The 20689-nt window shown below is 40.5% G+C and overlaps 1 protein-coding gene across 1 annotated transcript in view; it reads right to left on the bottom strand.

Moving 5' to 3' along the window:
• Positions 1-1406: 1406 nt before the first annotated feature.
• Positions 1407-20689, bottom strand: part of LGSN (lengsin, lens protein with glutamine synthetase domain) — a 29876-nt gene continuing 10593 nt past the window's right edge. The window contains exons 2-4 of the mRNA XM_039531596.1: positions 19562-20564; positions 5559-5737; positions 1407-2606 (exon numbers count right to left, since the gene is read on the bottom strand). Coding sequence (XP_039387530.1) covers positions 1407-2606; positions 5559-5737; positions 19562-20564 — 2382 coding nt within the window. The remainder of the gene's footprint in view (positions 2607-5558; positions 5738-19561; positions 20565-20689) is intronic.

Here is a 20689-nt window from a genome sequence, read left to right as displayed (position 1 = left end):
CTCACCGGAGCCGTCAGCCCCCCCCCAAGCTCCAGGCTGCCCCAGCACCCCCTGCCACAGCTGCCCCCAGCACTGGAGTGCCAAGTGGGTGGTGTGCCTCCAGTGCTGGGCCTGCCCCAGCGGAACAGCGGTGAAGAAGGCAGGAGATGGCCTGGGGTGGAGTATGGATGGGGCCACCCTGGGCTGTTTGCGGAGGCTCAGCCTCACCTGGCCTGTGATACCCACTGCCCATGCATTCCTCCAACCTCATCCTTATTGAGTAATATTTCCTCTTGTCCTTTCTACCTACCATTTCATCTCCTTTCACTCAGCCTGCTTACCCCCTCCTACTCCTCATCAAGCCACCTGGCCCTTCTGTAATTTCCAACCAATCAATACCCTTAATTTATACATCACTCTCAGACCCCTTCTCTTTGCTCTCAACTTCCACCTCTCTGATTCAGATGCTGGTTCCTTCTACTCTACACACTGTCCTCCACCCATGACTCCTTTGCTTTGCTTTTCCACCAAAATGTTCATCATTCTCGTCCTCCACTTTGACGTACACTCAGCATCTGATTCCTCAGCTCCACCTTTCAAGCTGCACTGTGCACCTCTGAAGAAAATCCCATAACCATGCAGAAGAGGAGGAAAATGGAAAAATAGGAACAAGATGTTCCCTCCCTGATATTCCTGTTTTCTTCCATCTTCCTATTTCTTTTCCTTACTTTGAACATCGTCCTTTCACCTCCTCTTCTCATCTTTTCTTCAACAGAATCCTTTCTTAAGGTTTTCTTAGAAATTAGAAAAAAAATTAAAAGCCTCTTAGCACTACTTCATGAAAACTAGTTCTCCAGTCTGAGTCCACTCATCAGGGGCGGCTCTAGAGATCACGCTGCCCCAAGCAGCGCGGAGCGCTGCGCCGCCCTTCCCCGGTCCCGCGGCGGGTCCCCTCTTCCCGCGGCTCCGGTTGAGCTCCTGCCGGCATGCCTGCGGCAGGTCCACCGGAGCCCGGGACGAGCGGACCTGCCGCAGTCATGCCTGCGGGAGCTCAACCGGAGCCGCGGGAAGAGGGGACCCGCCGCAGTCTTGCCTGCGGCAGGTCCGCTCCTCCCGGGCTCCGGTGGACCTGCCGCAGGCATGCCGGCGGGAGCTCCACCGGAGCCAAATGCCGCCCCCCCGGGAAACGGCCGCCCCAAGCGCCTGCTTGGCGCGCTGGTGCCTAGAGCCGCCCCTGCCACTCATACAGGAACATGCAGTCACCACCTACTATATTAAAAAACTAGATGGTGGGGAAAAAAATTAGTAAACATTTATAAATAGTTTTAATTTCCAATTATGTTTTTCCATTAATCTTTAAGCATTTACACATCATTGCTTCAGATTTATTTTTTTCTACTAATTAGACAGGTTTTGTTTAATTGATTCTAAATAAAATATTCCAAAAATTTATTCCGTTCAGCATCCGTTTCTTCAGTTTCCAACTCATAATGTTTCATGGCAACAAAGTATCGAATAAAGGTATCACCCAGTGCTTCCCTAAGGCACAAATCTCCCTCAAGTGCAGCAAGAGCATCTTCTAGTTTCAAAGGGATTGCTGCAGGTTTCAACTGAGCAGTGTTCTGGTTCTCTTCTGACACATCCTGGAAGCTAAGTTTTCTCTTTACTCCATCCAGGCCTGCAGCAATAGTAGCAGCAAGCACCAGGTAGGGGTTTGCTGTAGCTGAACCTAGCCTGTTATCTATCTGAGTGCCTTTTCCACCATGACACTTAATGTTAAAGGCACAGCTATTATCATTAAATGCCCATTTTGCTGTCACAAATTCTTTTGATTCCTTACCATATTTGGAATAGCGTTTACGGCAGCTTACTGTAGGAGCCATCAGGCAGCTGAGAGCTTCGGAATGTACCAAGAGCCCTGCTAGCCAATTCTTTCCAACATCGGTGAGCGCCTGAACTCCCCAATCAACAGAAAACAAATTCTTTTGGCCATTGAAATCCCACAGACTATGTGACAGAATCCCTGAATTGTAGAACCCATTCTCTGTGAAAAAACTTGCAATGTAGTTGTACTTTTTTGCTACTTCTTTAATGCCTGTTCTGAAGGTGAAGGCAGTGTCAGCAGCACCTATGCCAAACTCTGGATGAAAAGAGATCTCCATCTGTCCAGGCCAAGTGGAAGAAGAGAAGCTCTCAATGTTGGCACCAGCGTGATACATTCCTTCAATGAGTTCCTGAATGAAAAGCTGGTCATAACTGTTGAGTATGCTTGCTGCAGGAAAAGATATCGTCTTTGAATTTACAATCTCAGCAATGCCGTAAATACAAAATTCATAGGTGAAGGCAGAGCGCAATGACAAGCCATTGTCCTGAAGTTGGCTCAGCTGTTGTTTGGCAATATGCCTGGGTGAGGTCAATAGAGGGGTTCCCAGTATAGTGAAGGAATCACATATCACTCTAGCAGTTTGTTCAGTCCATGGTAGAACTCTAAATGTTGATAAATCAGGGCTCAGGAGTATGTCACAATTAAAATTGGTTGCACTTATGTGGTCCACTTCACTGTCCTTAGGATTCAGGGTCAGTTCAAGGTATCCTCTGGGCATGGACACACCATAGATTGCTTTTTCCTAAACAAGGGGGAGAGTAATGGATTACTGAGTCTTTGACAGCTGAACTTTAATCATATTTTACATATATAACATAATATGCCCAAATCTTAAGTAAAGATTTTAGCATTTGGCCAATAGGGCCTTTTTCCTCAAAAGAATCAAAAAGTGCTCCAGAAACTATAGATTGTATAAGCAACAAAGAATCCTGTGGCACCTTATAGACTAACAGACGTTTTGCAGCATGAGCTGAATTGGGTGAATACATACCTATAGATTGTATGTTACCCACCATTATCATGTAGCTACCTCTGGAGGGTGGCAACCAGCTGATGCATAAGTGTAAGGAGGGAAAGCGTTGAGCAAGGTTGTATGCAAATCTCTGTTGTGTTTAAGAAATAATAATTAATAATGTCTGTGCAGAACTGACAGGACTTCGAGCTCCAGATCTCCACTGTTTTGCCCTTTATCTAGTGCAAAGCAAGTTCAAAACTGGATGTAAAAGGCTGGCCCAAGGGAATTTTCCTAACATAATGTTGTCATTTTACATCTACTTTGCACAGATGTAAATGACTGCGCAAGGCAGTGGAGAGTCTGGGTTCCCTTTAAACTCCATTACACTCACTTTGTCTACCTCAGATGACAAACAGCTGCACCAGCACTGCCAGGATGGGAACGTGTTACAGGGAATATAGACTTTTCACACCTGAAGCTTAGATTTATACTTGGCTGACTTTGCTTAGGTAAAAAATAGGAAGCAGCTTCAAAATGATAAATAATTCTAACACCTCCGTGCCTTCTTTAAACATCATGCAGACAGCTGGACCAACAAATTGCTCAAGTTGCCCCTTCATTTCCATAGGTGGCCCCTATTGACATGAATGGGAGCAATGCATAAGTCAAGTGCAGACGAGACTGATATGGATGGAAATTATAATAACTGTATCTTTGATGAAGAACCTCCAGAAGGTATCTTAGAGCCAGATCTCCAGCTGGTGCAAACTGGTATAGTTCCACTGGAATTATACCAAGTTACATCATCTGAAAATCTGGCTTAATAGTGTGCTAAGGTTCTATACTGTGGAAACCCATGCAAGGCCAATACGAATTTATTTTTTGTTACCTGTCCTTTTATTTATATATGGAGAGAGAGAACAGGAACTACAGCAAGTGAGCCTTTTTAGCAGTATGGAAGCCAGAGAGAGTTTTTATACAGTTTGCCTGTGGGAAGGCCACAGATACTCTGGATTGAAACTAACCCTAAATTTAAAAAAAAAACAGGAGTACTTGTGGCACCTTAAAGACTAACAAATTTATTTTAGCATGAGCTTTCGTGAGCTAAAGCTCACTCTCATGCTAAAATAAATTTGTTAGTCTTTAAGGTGCCACAAGTACTCCTGTTTTTTTTGCGGATACAGACTAACACAGCTGCTACTCTGAAACCTAAATTTTTAGTGAATCTTTTCCCACTGCCCTGAGAAAGGATCACTATCTAGGTGGATTGACTGACGGGGATGGAACTGTTGAGATTTCAAGACTAACATGAATGATACAACACTTTCTCCCCGGAAGTGGACAGACGTTTCTTAACTTTTCCCTTTACCAAATATTAAAATTAGCTTTGATTGTAAGCAAATAATTCTTACCAAAATTACTGAGACAAGGTAGTTAAGGTAATATCTTTTATTGGACCTGGAGACTCTTGCTGGAAGGTACAAGTTTTCAAACTACACAGAGCTCTTCTATTTCAAACTATATACATTAAGTACAATATTTTTCCTTTCTTTTTGATAACTAGATAATGTTACTACAGTAGTCACAAAATTCCCTAGATAGTCCCTATACTGTGTGGTGTCATCCCATCACTTGTACTAAGCAATATGGTGATCACCATGGTAATGTTATCTAGTTATCAAAGGCAACACTGAAAAATTGTTGAGGGTGAGCACTTTACAGCCCCATTCATAAAAACTACATGATTTCTCTTGAAATTTCATAGTTTTTTCTATTTTTAAAATACTTGAGGATTTACATGGAGGTCCGTGAATAATGTGAGTGCAACAGATAACTTTGAATAACCCAAGATGGGCACCTGTATTGTGAGTTAATGACTGAAAAAGATGGTGCTATTACCCACCACCTCTCAAAAGCATTAAGCTAACTGAAAAAAGTTTTTCTGCTAACATCAAATGACATCAGGAGTAAATTATATCTAAGTGCTAGAGTTAAAAGGTTGCAGCATAATCTAAAAGTAAAATAATGAGAAAATGGTGTTAGCTTCAAAAGATGCTTGAAATGAAAGCATTCAATTTTCTGTCATGTTGATATCTTTTTTGTGATTGCTCAGTAGACTGTGAAATATTCATAGTAATATGAGAGTGAAAATACAGCATTAATCACCCATGTTAAGGATCAGAGGGAAAAAAGCTTAAAGGTCAGGATATATATACATGCTATCAAGAGCTTCATAATTTGATTCCTATTTGACTCCTATATTCTGTATCAGTATAGGAAATATTACTAAGCAATCATGCAGTCTATAATATTTTCTTATGATGTGATGGTTGAAAAGAGAATACTTCATAACTAAGATGATTTTCATCTAATCATTTTTGTTTGTTTTGATATTTTCTCTTGGGTCTCGTCTTGCAATCTACTCATGTCAAGTAAAACAGAATCTTTATAATTGTGGTGAATGTGAAAAGATAATTCTGCAGAGGGAGATTATTGGATGTGGAAAGTACTGAAATTACCATCTTAATTAGATTTGTATTTCTGCAGGGCAGAGAAATGATGCTTCAGGGTAATGAGAAAAGCCCAAATCCTTGGGGAGTACTAATCAGGATGGGAGGAGGAGAGAATGTTTGATTTGTTGCAGGCTTAAATTGGTGCACACATTGCCTCATAATGTATCACAGCCATAAGGGCAGGGCCATAAGAGCTCATAAGAGTATGAAAGGTGGAAAAACTTACATGAAAAAAACGAGAAGGAATGCTCTTGGATCTTGACACTCCATGCAGGTCAGTTGCTTCAAATCTGACAAACTGAATATTTTCTCTGGCCATCTGTTGTTTAATGTGTTCAATAAGCGAGACCAGACGAAGGGAAGATTGACTTCCAGGGTTGTTTATGTCAGGCTCTCTGCTGTGATCTTTAAAATAAAGAGCAGTGTTCATGTCAGAAAAACTTAATAATGCAGTCATTGCAAGCTGTTTCACTAAAAAGCACCAGCATGACAAAATGTGATATAATAGGGTGGCCAATCCTCCAGGAATTAAAGATTAATCTTTTTAATTAAAGATTATGTCATGTGATTAAATCTCCAGGAATATGTCCAACCAAAACTGATAGAAACTTGACTTTTTTTCTTTCGACTATGACTTACTGCAAAAACAAATGGGAAGTAGGTTTGCCACTCGCAAACATTTTGGAAGAGGACAGTCTAGATAACGATGTCCACTTTTGACCTGGAGAACCAGTACAATGACTGTTATTTTCTGCAAGTGTTTTACAAAACCACTTACACAGTCTCTGTGCATAGTCTGATAGTCATGGGGGAGTATATACTGCAGTAGAGAACGTCTGAGGGAGGAGCCTATTAATCTAGTGGGGGCGATTTTCAATGGCACAAAGGACAGCCAGATACCTAACTCCCATTGAAAGTCAATGGAAGTTAGGTGCTTTACTTCCACTTGTGACCTTGAAAATCACCTACCTGTTGCCCTCCCCACCCCAACAATCATGCATAAGTCTGGGATTGTAGAGAGAAGACCTCAGTTGTCTTCTAGCCCCTTCCAAATACAGCAGGATTCTGAGGTGGCCTGTAATCTCCCCTGCCACAGAGAGAAGAACTATGAAGGCAGGCTCTCTAGATTTGCCACCTCTCCCTGGAGATAGTACTGGGCCTCATTCTCTGCTCTGTTACACCTGCTCTGTGCCTGTGTAATCCTATTGAAATTAATGGTGTTATACTCATAAATAACTGGTGGAGCAGAGAATCAAGGCTAGTAGCTTACTCTGACAGATGTCCTGATCCCTGCCAACTGGCTTCCAATTCCACTCCCTATGTATTATTTATAACTATTATTATTATTCTGTATTTAAGTTAGACTTTATAGACTGTGACCTTCATTTGGAACTTAAGTGTAACTGAGAACAGAATTAGATGCTAAGGCTTCAGTAGTGTTAGAAAATACTGTTGCTTGTCCAAAGGAGAGATTTTTTTTGAAAGTCCAAAATTCCAACAGGGAGATAGAGATGGCAGCAGCCATCACAACCACAGACTGCTCCAAGCCCTCAGATATCAGTGGATCAACTTTCAATCAGTTTCTGATTGAAAAGCAGCAAGTATCATTATTATTTGTATTACCACAGGGCCAGGAGCCCTCACCAGGGACTAGGACCCCACTGTGTGAGGTGCTATATTAGCAGACGTAAGTACTGTGGGCATATGGTGAGTAAAATTAAGAGGGAAGCGATACATTTTATTGGGGTACGTGGGAGAGAGGCAACCAAACACATAGACAGGTGGTTAAACAAAAATAAAAATGGTAGAAAAAAATAAAATAATAAGAATGAAGGGGAGGAAAAATAGTAATAAATATGTTCCATCTTATTCCCCTCATGCTGTCTTTGTGTTTTTTGTGTATTTCAATTGTAAGCCCTTTAAGGAGGTGACTTATCTTTACTCTGACTTTTAGGAATTGTAGGGAATAGGAATAGGGTAGTATTTCTTTAATTAATTTCTGAATTCTATAATGACAGTCAGCATGTTTGATTATTTAGGAGCTGTCAGAATCTCACTAGAACAGAAGTATGTGTATGTAAGAAGGCTTGCATGTTCTGTATGTTCAGTAAAGAGTTAATCGTACCTCACATTTCTGGTTCCTTTGCATAATGTTTGTTGTGTAAAGAGCAAAAGTCACAAACAGGCAGCTAGAACATTTTTGGATTCTTGATAAATAATAATATAATGATGGAGAGGCAGTACTCTCTCACAACCAGTTTCCATTATAAACCCTATTTTATTATACTATAATTTTGCCTTGGAACATAGATTTTTACTGAAATGTATTAGTTTTGACTTCTGTGTGAGCATCAGCACACACCATGTATTTATTATCATGTTACTCCATATTGGGTGGTTGTAACTTAAAAAGAACATTAGGGTCTTTCTATACATGACAGCTAAAACATTCTCCTTTTACCTCAAGTGGTATAAACCCATTATTATTATTATTTGGGGGGGGTGTTGTTTTGTTTTGGTTTTCTGGCTGTAGGAACAAGGCTCTAGCTCTGGCTCTATCGGTGTGGTTTTATCCCTCAGACATGGTAGGTTCTCACTAGTTAGGGTTCAAATATTAGTTCTCTTACAAGGCTGGTTTTTGTTCTTTTTATGGCTCATAAAAATGGGGGGGGGGAAGGAATCTTCTTTCTCTCATATTTTTCTGGTAAACTTTAACTGACAATTAGAATGTTTCCTGAATATTTGGTTTCAACTCCGTAAACACTTTTTGAGATTCAGATTTTAAAATGGCTCCTGTCTGAAATCTTGTATGTCACACATAATAAACACTTGTCAGGGATAACTATGTGTGTAATTCATCACAACGCAATAAATTTAACTTTGATCTAAAATAAATATTATTCTTTCTTCTGTAATCCCAAAATATAAACACAACACAAAACCAATCTGAAAAAGAAACAGATATACTGTACGTACACTGACATATAAAACAGCTTCAAATGCAAAGCCTCGTACATGTGTAATTTTACCATAAATTAACACTTAGACACTTTCCCAATTGAATATAACATAACAGAGCTCAAAAACAACAGCTAAAAGTTCTTCACCACCAGTATATATTAGTTACTGAAATTATATGTAACTGAAGTTTCCCAATTGACTTAAGTGGGTTTGGATCAAACCTCATATGACCAGTTTAACTTTTATTATGTCCCTTAACTAATCATTTTCTTCCTTTGAATTGCTTGGATATTATAAATGATATGATACATAAGAACACTGTTGTTGTTTAGCAATCTTAATTGGATTTCATATTGAAGGACTTTTTTGTTTTTGAATAATTTAATAAATAATGAATAACAATAATCCTCCTTCTCCCAAAATATATTGTCTTTCTGTGTATTTTGTAAAGGAACATGTACAATTTTCACTGTTCGCTATATGTAAGAAATAATGGGCATAATTTCGGTAGGCCTGGTTTGACATCAGTAACTTGCCTTATTTCTTAGTGGGAATGATACCCCTATATAATGTTTTCCTCAGGAGCCAAAGAAATCTTACTGCGTTATAGGTGAAACTGTGTTATATCGAACTTGCTTTGATCTGCCAGAGTGCGCAGCCCCCCCCCCCGCCCCCCACCCCGGAGCACTGCTTTACTGCGTTATATCCAAATTTGTGTTATATCGGGGCGTGTTATATTGGGGTAGAGGTGTAATTAAATTAAAGGTACTTTGGCTTTCCCTTGTAAATTTGATTCCTTAAAAAAGCAAACGCATACATATTGGGCAATTTTTATGAAGCAAAACCACATTTTTTCACACGTGTATAACAAATCAGTAATGTATAGAAAAGCATTCACTACTTAGTTTTTACCTAGTCCTTGTTCAGGCAAAACTCCATCTCCCACTGAAGAGAAAACAGAGTAGGGACTTCGTAATTTGGCCTATTAAATATGCAACCCCAGTCCCCGTGCTATTGGCTTTGCAATCACTACAAAATATTTCTAAGAAAAATCTACTGCCTAATCTATTAACATCAAGAAAGACTTGCCTTTCTTATCCAAATCATTAGTACTGGACATCAAGTAGGATGAAAGGATTTGAACATATCAGTTGCACATGTGGCTGGAGTGGATGGTTGGTGTTGGATTTGTATTTTTTATAGTGATCAAGAAGCACCTTGCCAGAAGACAATGCCCACATCCAGTGTCAGTGAGTCATTCACTGGTTGTTCAAAGGAATTTCTATCCCATGTTTGCTAATTAAACCACATTACATCTAAGTGAACAATTTGTTAGCTCTTAAGCAGTTAAATGCTGGACAAATGAACAGAAGAGGAGGAACACTTTACTACATGTTGCATAGGAACATAGCAAGGATAAAGAAAAGCTGACCTAACAAATGTACTGATATTGAAAACTCTGTTGGGTAATATGATATCAAGAAAATCTGATATAAAATTAATGATCTTTTTTTCTTTACATGGCCTTAAGTAGAAATATAGGCTTAGGGAAATAAGAATAAACCATAGACTACACTTGTCAGACCACTTCAGATTAATGATTCATCTAGTCCAGTATCCTGTTCTCTGACAGTGCCCAGTACCAAATGCTTCAAAGGAAGTTGTGAAAAATCCTTCAGGAGGTAGTTAATCTGCATGGAGGGAAAGTTTCTTCCTAATACCTGTTACTTTGAGGTTGTCTTATGGTCTGAAGCATGATTGTTAATATCCCTTCCAAACTTTTGGTAGGGTTGTTTTACTTTTTCTTTTTAAACCTTAGTAATGTTCTTGTTATCCATATGAAAGTTAAATCCTGCTAAACTCTTGGCTGCAATTATATCCAGTGACAATGAGTTCCACAAACAAATTATGCTTTGTGGGGGGGAAAAAGTAATTTTGCATTCTATGAAAAAAAAGTAATTTCTTTTTAGTTTGTTGCCTCACTTTCATTAAATGTCCCTTCTCATTTTATGCAAGGTAGATTGGGTGTTCCTATTCAAACTTCTCTAAACCATTTTGTACACCTTTATCCCCTTGTCTCCTCTCTAAAGTAAACGGTTTCCTTGTCTTTTGAATCTCTCTTCAAATGAGACTTTTTTCCCGCCATTATTATTCTTATTTCCATTCTCTGAACACCCTCTTTTCTGCTACAGTCTTTTTAAATAGGGTTACCAAACAGGACCCAGATTGTAATTGAAGTAGTGTTATTGATTTGTGTAATCACTAGACCCAGTTTAAATTTCTGTTTTTCTATGAGTGTTTTTTTATTAAATGGGAATTTTTACAAAAAAAATCAGGGTTTTGATTGTTGAAAACTGAAAACAAAAATGTTTTGAGGTTTTCAGTTTTTCAACAAATAATTTGCACTGCTCTGACACCTTAATGGGTTCTAAATTAACTACAAAACTCAGGAAAAAGTCTGAACCTCATTGTGAATAACTCAGTGAAAACCTCTGCTCCATGTGCAGCAGCAGTCACAAATGAAAACGAAATATTAGGAGACTTAAAGAATGGAAATATTGAAAATATGTCATTATTAGAACGTATCAGCAAAAGATCCGCCCCCCCCTCACCCTCATGGAAGGTGAACCAAGATTACAGTATAGCATAGTACCATATAGTGAACAAGAAGGAAGATAAGGTCCTGATCAGAGTTTTTGCTGTTTAAAATGAAAAATAGGATCAGACCTTAGAGAGAGCTTGAAGGAAGAAATGTCAGAATTTGTATGCGTCCTGAACAGGAGGGACAAGGAGAAGGACCTAAGTGACAAGGAGTATAATGGTTTCCTCAACAAAGAGGAGCTGAGTTTTGACCATGTAAGTTAAAGATGACAACAAGACATTGAGGAAGAGATGTCAGAGAAACAGGCAAAGATATACATTGGTTGAAGGGAGACATGTCATTGATCCAACGGTAGGATTTCTAAATCATCAACACAGGGAAGCCATGTGAACAGATCAGATGACACAGGATGGAGAGAGATGAAGAGTGGGCCAAGAACATAGTCCTGAGGAACCCCCACAATAAGAAGATATGCTAAAGTAATGGTAGGAGAGTTAGGTCATATGAAGACCCCCGAACAACCTCTGTGGCTCCCCAAGCATGCATGGCAGAACCAATATTATCAGTGCTTTTCAAGCTGTATATGAATCAGGGCTGGGCAGGACTTTTGTAACCAACAGCAAGCTCCAGCTTCAATTGAAGTCAATGGCAAAACTCCTTAACATCAATGAGAGTAAGTCCTCAATGCTAAATACTTTTCATATTTCAATCCTTAATTTAAGTACTAGATAGAAGTCTTTGTGAGTGATTTGTTACTTAGTTTCTTACATAGTAATAAATGACTTAATATAAGGTCATTTACTAAGGGAGAAAAAACATTTGCAGAACTGACAAACTCCATACTTTAATAATTCATGTATTCAGTCATCCATTTTACATCATTTTTATTGAAATGGGAAATTAGCAGAGGAACTTTGAGTAAATTTAAGCATTTTTTAATTTCTTAGGCCAGTATTTTTAGGCATTTTTACATAATTGTATGAAGGGCTCAATCCTCCTTCCCTTGTGTGCCCCGAATTCTCACTGAAGTAAGTGGGTTTTTAAGCATGCATGGAATTGATCTGAAGAATAGCACTCTGTTCCTTTAAGAATGTCCCAAACTGCTAACAATTGGGTATTGCTCACACACATGCAGGGCCAGCTCCAGGCCCCAGCATGCCAAGCGCGTGCTTGGGGCGGCATGCCGCGGGGGGCGCTCCGCCGGTCACCGGGAGGGCAGCAGGCGGCTCCAGTGGACCTCCCGCAGGCGTGCCTGTGGAGGGTCCGCTGGTCCCGTGGCTCCGGTGGACCTCCCGCAGGCGTGCCTGCGGATGCTCCACCAGAGCCGCAGGACCAGCGGACCCTCCGCAGGCACATCTGCGGGAGGTCCACTGGAGCCGCGGTACCGGCGACCGCCAGAGCGCCCCCCCACGGCGTGCCGCCATGCTTGGGGCAGCGAAATTGCTAGAGCCACCCCTGCACACATGTACCACATTCTCATTGGCATGTCTGTAAAGGCGCAGTATGATCAAGAAACCTGGTCGTGTTAATTGGGACTAATTGTGCACTAACTGCCCACGTGCTACAGACCCAGTCCCACAGTCTGCACTCGTGCAAAATATCACTGACTTGAATGAGATTTTTTGGCCTGATTGAGCACTATGTGGGAAGTTTGGTAATAGGGCTAAAGCCTGCTCCTAGCACACTACCCACCTAAAACAGGCTGCACAGTGGAGAGGTCCATGGTGACCAGAAGGATGGGATTCTCCCTCAAGCTGTCATACCTCTCAACAGTCCCCATTTTCAGGGGACTGGCCTGCTTTGGCCCACCTGTCCCAGTTGAAGTTGAACTTTTCCCACATTTAGTGGCACCTACAGCTATACACACATTACAAACTGTGCACACCATTGGCAGGGGCAGAGCTAGGGAGGGCAGAGGCTTCAGCAGCTCCTGGACATGCTTACTGGCTGCTGAGGAGCTCAGGGATAGTGAGTGACACAGCCTCTGGGAAGACCGGGCTGCAAAGTGGGGCCTGAGTGTGGCACAGATTTGATGGGTGAGGTGCTGGGGCTATCAACTGCAGCAGATCAGTGAACAGTTGTGTCCTGCTTTAGCCACTTGAAATGCTGGGAGGGTTGAGCCGTGAAGTGGCACCAGGGTATGTCCTCAGTGGCTATTGCACTGGTTCCTCTGACTCTCTTATGTTGGGTCTACAAAGTAATCACTGACTCTGTCATGCCCTATCCTTAAGACCTCTCACTACTGGGACATAGGGAGTTCCCACTGTCCTTCATGGCATTTGGAGTTCACACCCCTTGCAAGGGCTTCCTTTGTTCTGCCTCTGCCTGTGTCCTGCATATAGCAGAATTACTCTGATTAAGCTGCCTGGAAATTTGGATGTGATGAATATCTCTCACTTAAGTAGTATCAATATTCACTTAGCCCAGTGGGTTTTGAATCCATTATGAATTATATGCCTTTGCAGTACTGGTGAAATATCCATTTGTATCTGCTACAGGGCTGCATTTCCACTTCCAGACTAAATCTACAATTTATTAAGTACTTTAGAATGGTGAGGCATGTAAGTTTCTATACAAATATAAATTTACGAGTATGCCAAACAATGGCTTCCCCTTGCACCTTCCAGGTCAAATATATCCATCATATCCTTGCTTCCAACCTTGCTTCTGCCTACAGTACTTCTCTATGCTCATTTCTTTCCATTCTACCCTCACATGCTTCACCCTGCCCTAACGCCACATATCTGTCTGCTTTATGTCCTTATCCACTCTTACTTTTGAGTCTTGGTACTTCAACTCTAATGCTTCCACCAATTGTTCCTCCTTAAAACACACTTTACTCAAGTGGCCTATCAATCCCCATCCAGTTCTTAAAAAGTGTTCACACAAAAGGACAGGAAATTTCTCTGACCACAGTCTTTCTTCCCTTTCTGCATTTTTGGTATGTATGTATCTGAGATCATTGGGAGTGTTGCCCAAACAAGGATTGAAAAACTGAGTAAGGACTTCCAAATTTGGCCCAACCATAAGTTGTCATTATTAATAAATATTTTAAAGTGAGACAAGTGAAAGGAAGTGGTCATATTACATTCCAGACTGCTATTGCCTATGGACTAGTTATATATTATATTGCATACACTAAATAAACTGCATCTCTTCAGTGTCAGAGGCCTCTCTTTCTACCTATCTCCCTAGCGTTTCTGAAAAGCCTAGGAGGCTTTTGATTACTAATGTCTAGCTTGGAGTGAACTCTATTTGCATAAGTGCATGCTATTATCATATATAGGTGCTTATGCAAATTACATAAACTCATGTAAATGAAAATGTTTGCATAATTACCAGCACTTGACACCTTCCATGTTTCTACAGTGATGCATTGTTTTCAAGGAGCTGTAGTTTCAGATCTGGTCTAACTGACAATACCCAAGGAATAATTTCTCTAGCTGGCTGAAACATCTTGCTTCATTTTCTAGGTCAAAGGATTTTTTCCCTATAATTGACTGTGAATTTGAGCACTCTTCTTTTGTCTCAGTTCTGATTTTTTTTGGAAGGGGGGGGAGGGCAGGGGGGTCTATGACGAATGTGTGCAGGACAATAACTTTGAGGGGGAGAGATACAGTGGCTGGCGTCATTATGCAATTTGCAAAATCTTAAAGGGAAGGATGAGTAGATTAGTTATTTTTAGAGGGTTGTTAGTGAAGTGACTAGTGTGAATGGGTCTCATTCCTCTCTATGGAATGGAATAAGAATTTCTCAGCTGTGTCATGGGTCCTCTGTTGCTGACTGCTGAAGGAGGTTCTCCTTTATTCAAGTGATAGAACACTGTGCTTTTAGAACAGTAAGGCCTGAGTTCTATCCTTGTTCTTGTCATGAAGTTCCGAAGTGTGTTGTGTCCAGCATAGTAACAAATCAGATGGATATGTTATAATATTTAAATTATCTAACATATTTGACTCCACATTAAAAAATTAGAGGTGGATAGTGTGATGTTGCACCCCATAATGCTTTATAGAAATGTGCTTATGAGTGTAAATATGACATAACTGGAATATGTTTTATGCTAGATATGCCATGTAACATATCTCTGCAAAGGTTATGATCTACTGGTTAGATCATATTCATGCTATTTACATGCATGTATCATTTGTGTATTCGAAGTTATTAATATTGGCTATGTACTTGTTTGATTTTAAGTAGCCTCAGTGAACCAGTTGGTCAGCTTCTTGAGAAAAGCCTATTCTCAGTAAGTGCACAATCAAGAAACACTTAAGCTAACAATGAACTTTGAGAGATGCCAATCCACATCTGAGCTTCACTGAGAATGTAGCTCAGCCTGTAGAGTTCTGAGTCATGCATGGACATGTGACTTGCCCATGTGACTCAAAACTCCATCATGTAGAGGGAATTCTACACAGGGGGAGGGAGGGGTTTCTACCCACAAGAGAGAAACTATATAAAGCCCTGGGAAACCCCTCCATTTTGTCTTCAGCTGCTCAAGAGCTTCACCACCCCTAAAGGATACCTGAAAGAAACTGGAAAAAAGGACAGTAGCCACAGGGATGTGAGTGATTGCTGGACCCAGACTAGAAGAGGCTAGTCTGTAAAGCTTACTGGATCATCTCTCAGGGTAAGATTTCATCTGTAATCACTTTCTTACTGTATTAGGCTTAGACTTGCGTGTTTTATTTTATTTTGCTTGGTAATTCACTTTGTCCTGTCTATTATTACTTGGAACCACTTAAAATCTCAGTCACTGGAAAAAACATGGAGCAGGTCCTCAAGGAATCAATTCTGATGCATTTAGAGAGAAGAAAGTGATCAGAAACAGTCAGCATTGATTCACCAAGGGCAAGTGATGCCTGACTAACCTAATTGCCTTCTATGATGAGGTAAGTGGCTCTGCAGATGAGGGCAAAGCAGTAGATGTGTTATTCCTTGACTTTAGCAAAGCTTTTGATACAGTCTCCCACAGTATTCTTGCCAGAAAGTTAAGAAGTATGGGCTGGATGAATGGACTATAGGGTGGACAGAAAGCTGGCTAGATCGTTGAGCTCAACGGGTAGTGATCAACGGCTCCATGTCTAGCTGGCAGCCAGTATCAAGCAGAATGCCCCAAGGGTCGGTCCAGGGGCCAGTTTTGTTCAATATCTTCATTAATGATCTGGAGGATGGCATGGACTGCACCTTCAGCAAGTTTGCAGATGATACTAAACTCGGAAGAGTGGTAGATATGCTGGAGAGTAGGGATAGGATACAGAGGGACCGAGACAAATTAGAGGACTGGGCCAAAAGAAATCTGATGAGGTTCAACAAGGACAAGTGTGGAGTCCTGCACTTAGGACAGAAGAATCCCATGGACTGCTACAGACTAGGGACTGAATGGCTAGGCAGCAGTGCTTCAGAAAAGGACCTAGGGGTTAAAGTGGATGAGAAGCTGGATATGAGTCAACAATGTGCCCTTGTTGCCAAGAAGGCTAATAGCATTTTGGGCTGTATAAGTAGGGGCATTGCCAGCAGAATGAGGGATGTGATCATTTCCCTCTATTCAACATTGGTGAGGCCTCATCTGGAGTACTGTGTCCAGTTTTGGGCCCCACACTACAAGAAGGATGTGGAAAAATTGGAAAGAGTCCAGCAGAGGGCAACAAAAATGATTAGGGGGCTGGAGCATATGACTTATGAGGAGAGGCTGAGGGAAATGGGATTGTTTAGTCTGCAGAATAGAAGAATGAAGGGGGATTTGATAGCTGCTTTCAACTACCTGAGGATGGATCTAGACTGTTCTCAGTGGTACCAGATGACAGAACAAGGAATAATGGTCTCAAGTTGCAGTGAGGGAGGTGTAGGTTGGATATTAGGAAAAACTTTTTCACTAGGAGGGTGGTGAAGCACTGGAATGAGTTACCTAAAGTGATGGTGGAATCTCCTTCCTTAGAGGTTTTTAAGGTTGGGTTTGACGAAGCGCTGGCTGGGATGATTTAGTTGGGGATTGGTCCTGCTTTGAGCAGGGGGTTGGACTAGATGACCTCCTGAGGTCCCTTCCAACCCTGATATTCTATGACCCTATGAAATCCTACTTTTTGTATTTAATAAAAACGCTTGTTACTTATTAATTAACCCAGAATATATATTAATACCTGGGTGGGGGTGGAAACAGCTGTGCCTATCAGTGTTATGGAGAGCAAACAATTTATGAGTTTACCCTGTATAAGCTTTATATAGGGTCAAACGGATTTATTTGCTGTTTGGACTGCATTGGGAGTTGGGTATCTGAGTTCTGGAGATAGGAACACGTCTTAAGCTGTTTTCAGTTAAGCCTGCAGCTTTGGGGGACGTGGTTCAGACCTGGGTCTGTGTTTGTAGCAGGCTAGCATATCTGGCACAACCAGGCAGGGTTCTGAAGTCCCAAGCTGCCAGGGAAAATGGGCTTAGAGGTAGTCTCAGCACATCAGGTGGCAGTTTGTGATCCAACCTGTCACAGATAGAAGATACAATTTGGTTCCATATCTAGATTTTGGCACCCCAAACTTTGGGAAGGTTTTGGAAGAAAGCTTTTGATTTAACCCACTTCAAGTATATGACAGGATTTAGTCCATTATAAATACTTTGTGGGAGTAGGACAACTGTAATATTTTGGATTTCGTTTAACTTTTTCTGGTATTGTAAAACTTTTCTCCCTTAACTTAAGCTGCAGTTTTTCAGTGAAAATCAAATTTCAAACTACATATTTCTAACAAAGTGGAAACCATTGTTATGCAAAGAAGAAAAATTCTTGTTTTAAATAAGTCTTACCCTATCTCTGGGACAGCAGTATCAGTGAAAATGTACAAAAACATACAGGAGCCTAGGACTTATGCTTCCCCAAAGGCAAATGGAACTTGGTTTCACAAGAGTTCTGAGTTGTGTTTTTAAATCCAGGTGAGTTCTACATTTGGCAAAACAAGCTCTCCCTTTCCTTATAGCTTCCTTACCTTATAAGTTTTTAACTATAATTTGCATAATGGTCAATGACGCAGCTGAGACAAGGTGGGTGAGGTAATATTTTGTATTGGACAAGCTTTCAATCTTACACAGAGTTGTTCTTCAGACCTGATCTGTGTAAACTCAAAAGTTTCTCTCTCACCAACAGAAGTTGGTCTAATATAAGATATTACCTCCCACACCTTGTATTTCTAATATCCTGGGACCAACGCAGCTACAACAACATTGCATACAATGATGCAGTTGGTCAGCTGGAGTTTAAAACAGCACATATTTATGAGGCAAAAATGACTGATGGAATGCTGAAGACGTTATTCCTATTCTCATTTTGCAATTTAGGAACTGGGCTTTATGGACTAAGGGAAAAACTAGTGGCAATCTGAAGGACTTGGTAATGAATTCCACTGGCCTTTCATTCATGCAAATACATAAAATAATCTAGAAAGGAAAGAGGATATAGTCTATGCAGAAAAAAATCCACTTGGCTGTCTACTGATCTCATACATTAAACATGATCACAGTGAAAGCTGACCGCAATATATATTTTCATTGTTCTATACTTCTGAAGCATCTTCTCTTTAAAAGATTACCTTTTTAGGATTTAATTCACTCAATTAAGCATAGCAGTGCACAACTATTCATGCATCCAAGTGTCTTGTTCAAAACTTAACTTGGGTGATTACATTATGTCTTCCTGTGGCTTGAATTGTTTGCCATCTGCAAAATTGCCTGTTTGTCAGAGCATCTTTAGCAAAACCGCTACACCGCAGAAAGCAGATTTTTTTAAAATGTTAAATAGCTTTATAATGAGTCACATGATATTAAATCATGGATCCATTGATATATCAACTATTGGCAAGGGTAATAATGTTTTCTATCATTGATAAAAGTATATCATAGATGGAAATTATTTGCCCTGTCTTATAAGCGATCTGAGTACCATCCTCCTACATTCTTATTAGTCTGTGACCTAACAATGCCCACTAACAATGTGTGTGCTGTTGACCACTTCCCAGAATAACAGCTAACCTGCTCAAACTCATTATACCATTATAGCTAATAATAACTTTCCATTTACTGATCCTGCTAGCCCAGTAGTTTAATTTTTATTACTTCAAAGAAACCACAGTCTATTAGTAGCAATTAATTGGCTTTACAAACACTTCCCAAATGGTCTTATTGAACAGAATGAAGATATGTGTAAGCTCTCTGTTTAATTTGCTTTTCTTACCCTATTCTTCATATTAGATGTTTTGGCATTCCAGTCCTCTTAGGACTAATAATTGAAAACATCATCCCTACATGGGAGCAATTTTCACTGCTGGAAATGTTAACAAAAAGGAAATTTCAAGAAACTCAGATTTCAAGGCTTTCCAGTGACTAGGAGACCTATTGAAAATGTTGCCTATGTCCAGTGTAAATGAGAAAATATTTCATTTTTTAGTGAACAAGACATGACTACTTGTGCATGGCAGTTTCTGGCAGTCAGTCGGGCTTTGTAAGCACCTTATTATAGAAGAAGCAGGCTGGAAGTACTGTAAAACTTTTAATCAAGTCCAGTCACATGTACAGTAACTGCTATTGTCAAGTGTCTAACATTAATGCTGACAAGAGATTGGGGTTCTTTTTTAAACAATTTAACTGCATTCTTGAGTGGTACAGTAGGTGATGGTTTAACTTCTTACCAGTCTGGTCTGGAGAAGGGTCGAATTTAATTCCTGGAGTGCTGCCTGTGTTTTTATAAGCTGGTGGTTGTCTCCTACTGGGATGCTCCATGTTGCTGCCTTCTGATTGTTGCTGATCAGAGCCAGCAGAGCTGTGAACCAAGAGGTTTGGCAGCCCTGCTACATAATTGTCTATACAGTGGAGCTTTCGATTCTCCCCTCCAAAATGAAGAAAAAGAGACTCAAAGGATCTACCCTGTTTGTCAACTGCTTTTTCATTGGGTTTTGGCAGACGTATATGGGAAGAAGTTCTGCTGGGGTTGCCAGTGTATTTGGCCCTGTTACCACGCAGAGGATTGTTTCTGAGTAGGTTTTTCAGCTCTTGCAATGTTTGTTTGGAAACTCCAGACCCCAGCATGAAAGATGCTTCAGTGCTTTTTTCCTGGGTTGTTAAATTATTACCTTTATTCTTTTTCTCTGTTGCATCCTCCTCTTCATCTTCTGTTTCCCCACATTTGTCCTCATTACTTGCTGTCTGTGTCACCCCAGATTTATCTTCTCTGCTCGCTACATCTGAACCCCCAGATTTTTCTTCTTTGCTCTCAGGCTCCGTTCCCAAAGGCTGATTCCCTTTGCTTGATGTCTGTATTCCCTCAGGCATCTCCATCTTTCTTTCTACCATTCTTCTCCCACCCTCATCGTCTTTGTGGACTTCTGTTTTCCTCAATATATTCTCTTTCACACTGATTTCTATAGGGAAGCTCCCATTTCCGCCCCCCTTTTGATCTTGTGTGTTAGGGAAATTAGATGTTGTTTTTTGAAAGGATGTACTTGCAGGTGGTTCTACATGACTAGTTGCTCTTTGCAGATAAGAATCATCTGGGATGTTTGTAGGGTGGGAGATCTCCATTTTTTCACATTCTAATGGGAGAATGTATTTTGCAGTGACTTTGACTCCTCTTGTCCTTCTTAAACCACATATACTGCCACCATCAGCTTCATCATAGTCATTTCCAACTGTTTTCTGTAATCATCAACAAAATAAACAGCCAAATAATATGCATGAATGAAACAAGGGTAGAGTAATACAAGACAGAGGGAGTAGCACCAACAACTGTATTTTATTATCACCTGGTACTTCTGTTATTT

This window comes from Mauremys reevesii, linkage group 3 (assembly GCF_016161935.1).
Source record: "Mauremys reevesii isolate NIE-2019 linkage group 3, ASM1616193v1, whole genome shotgun sequence".
Taxonomy (NCBI): domain Eukaryota; kingdom Metazoa; phylum Chordata; order Testudines; family Geoemydidae; genus Mauremys; species Mauremys reevesii.
Note: the sequence above shows the minus strand (reverse complement) of the source record. Positions and strands in the feature narration are given on the sequence as shown.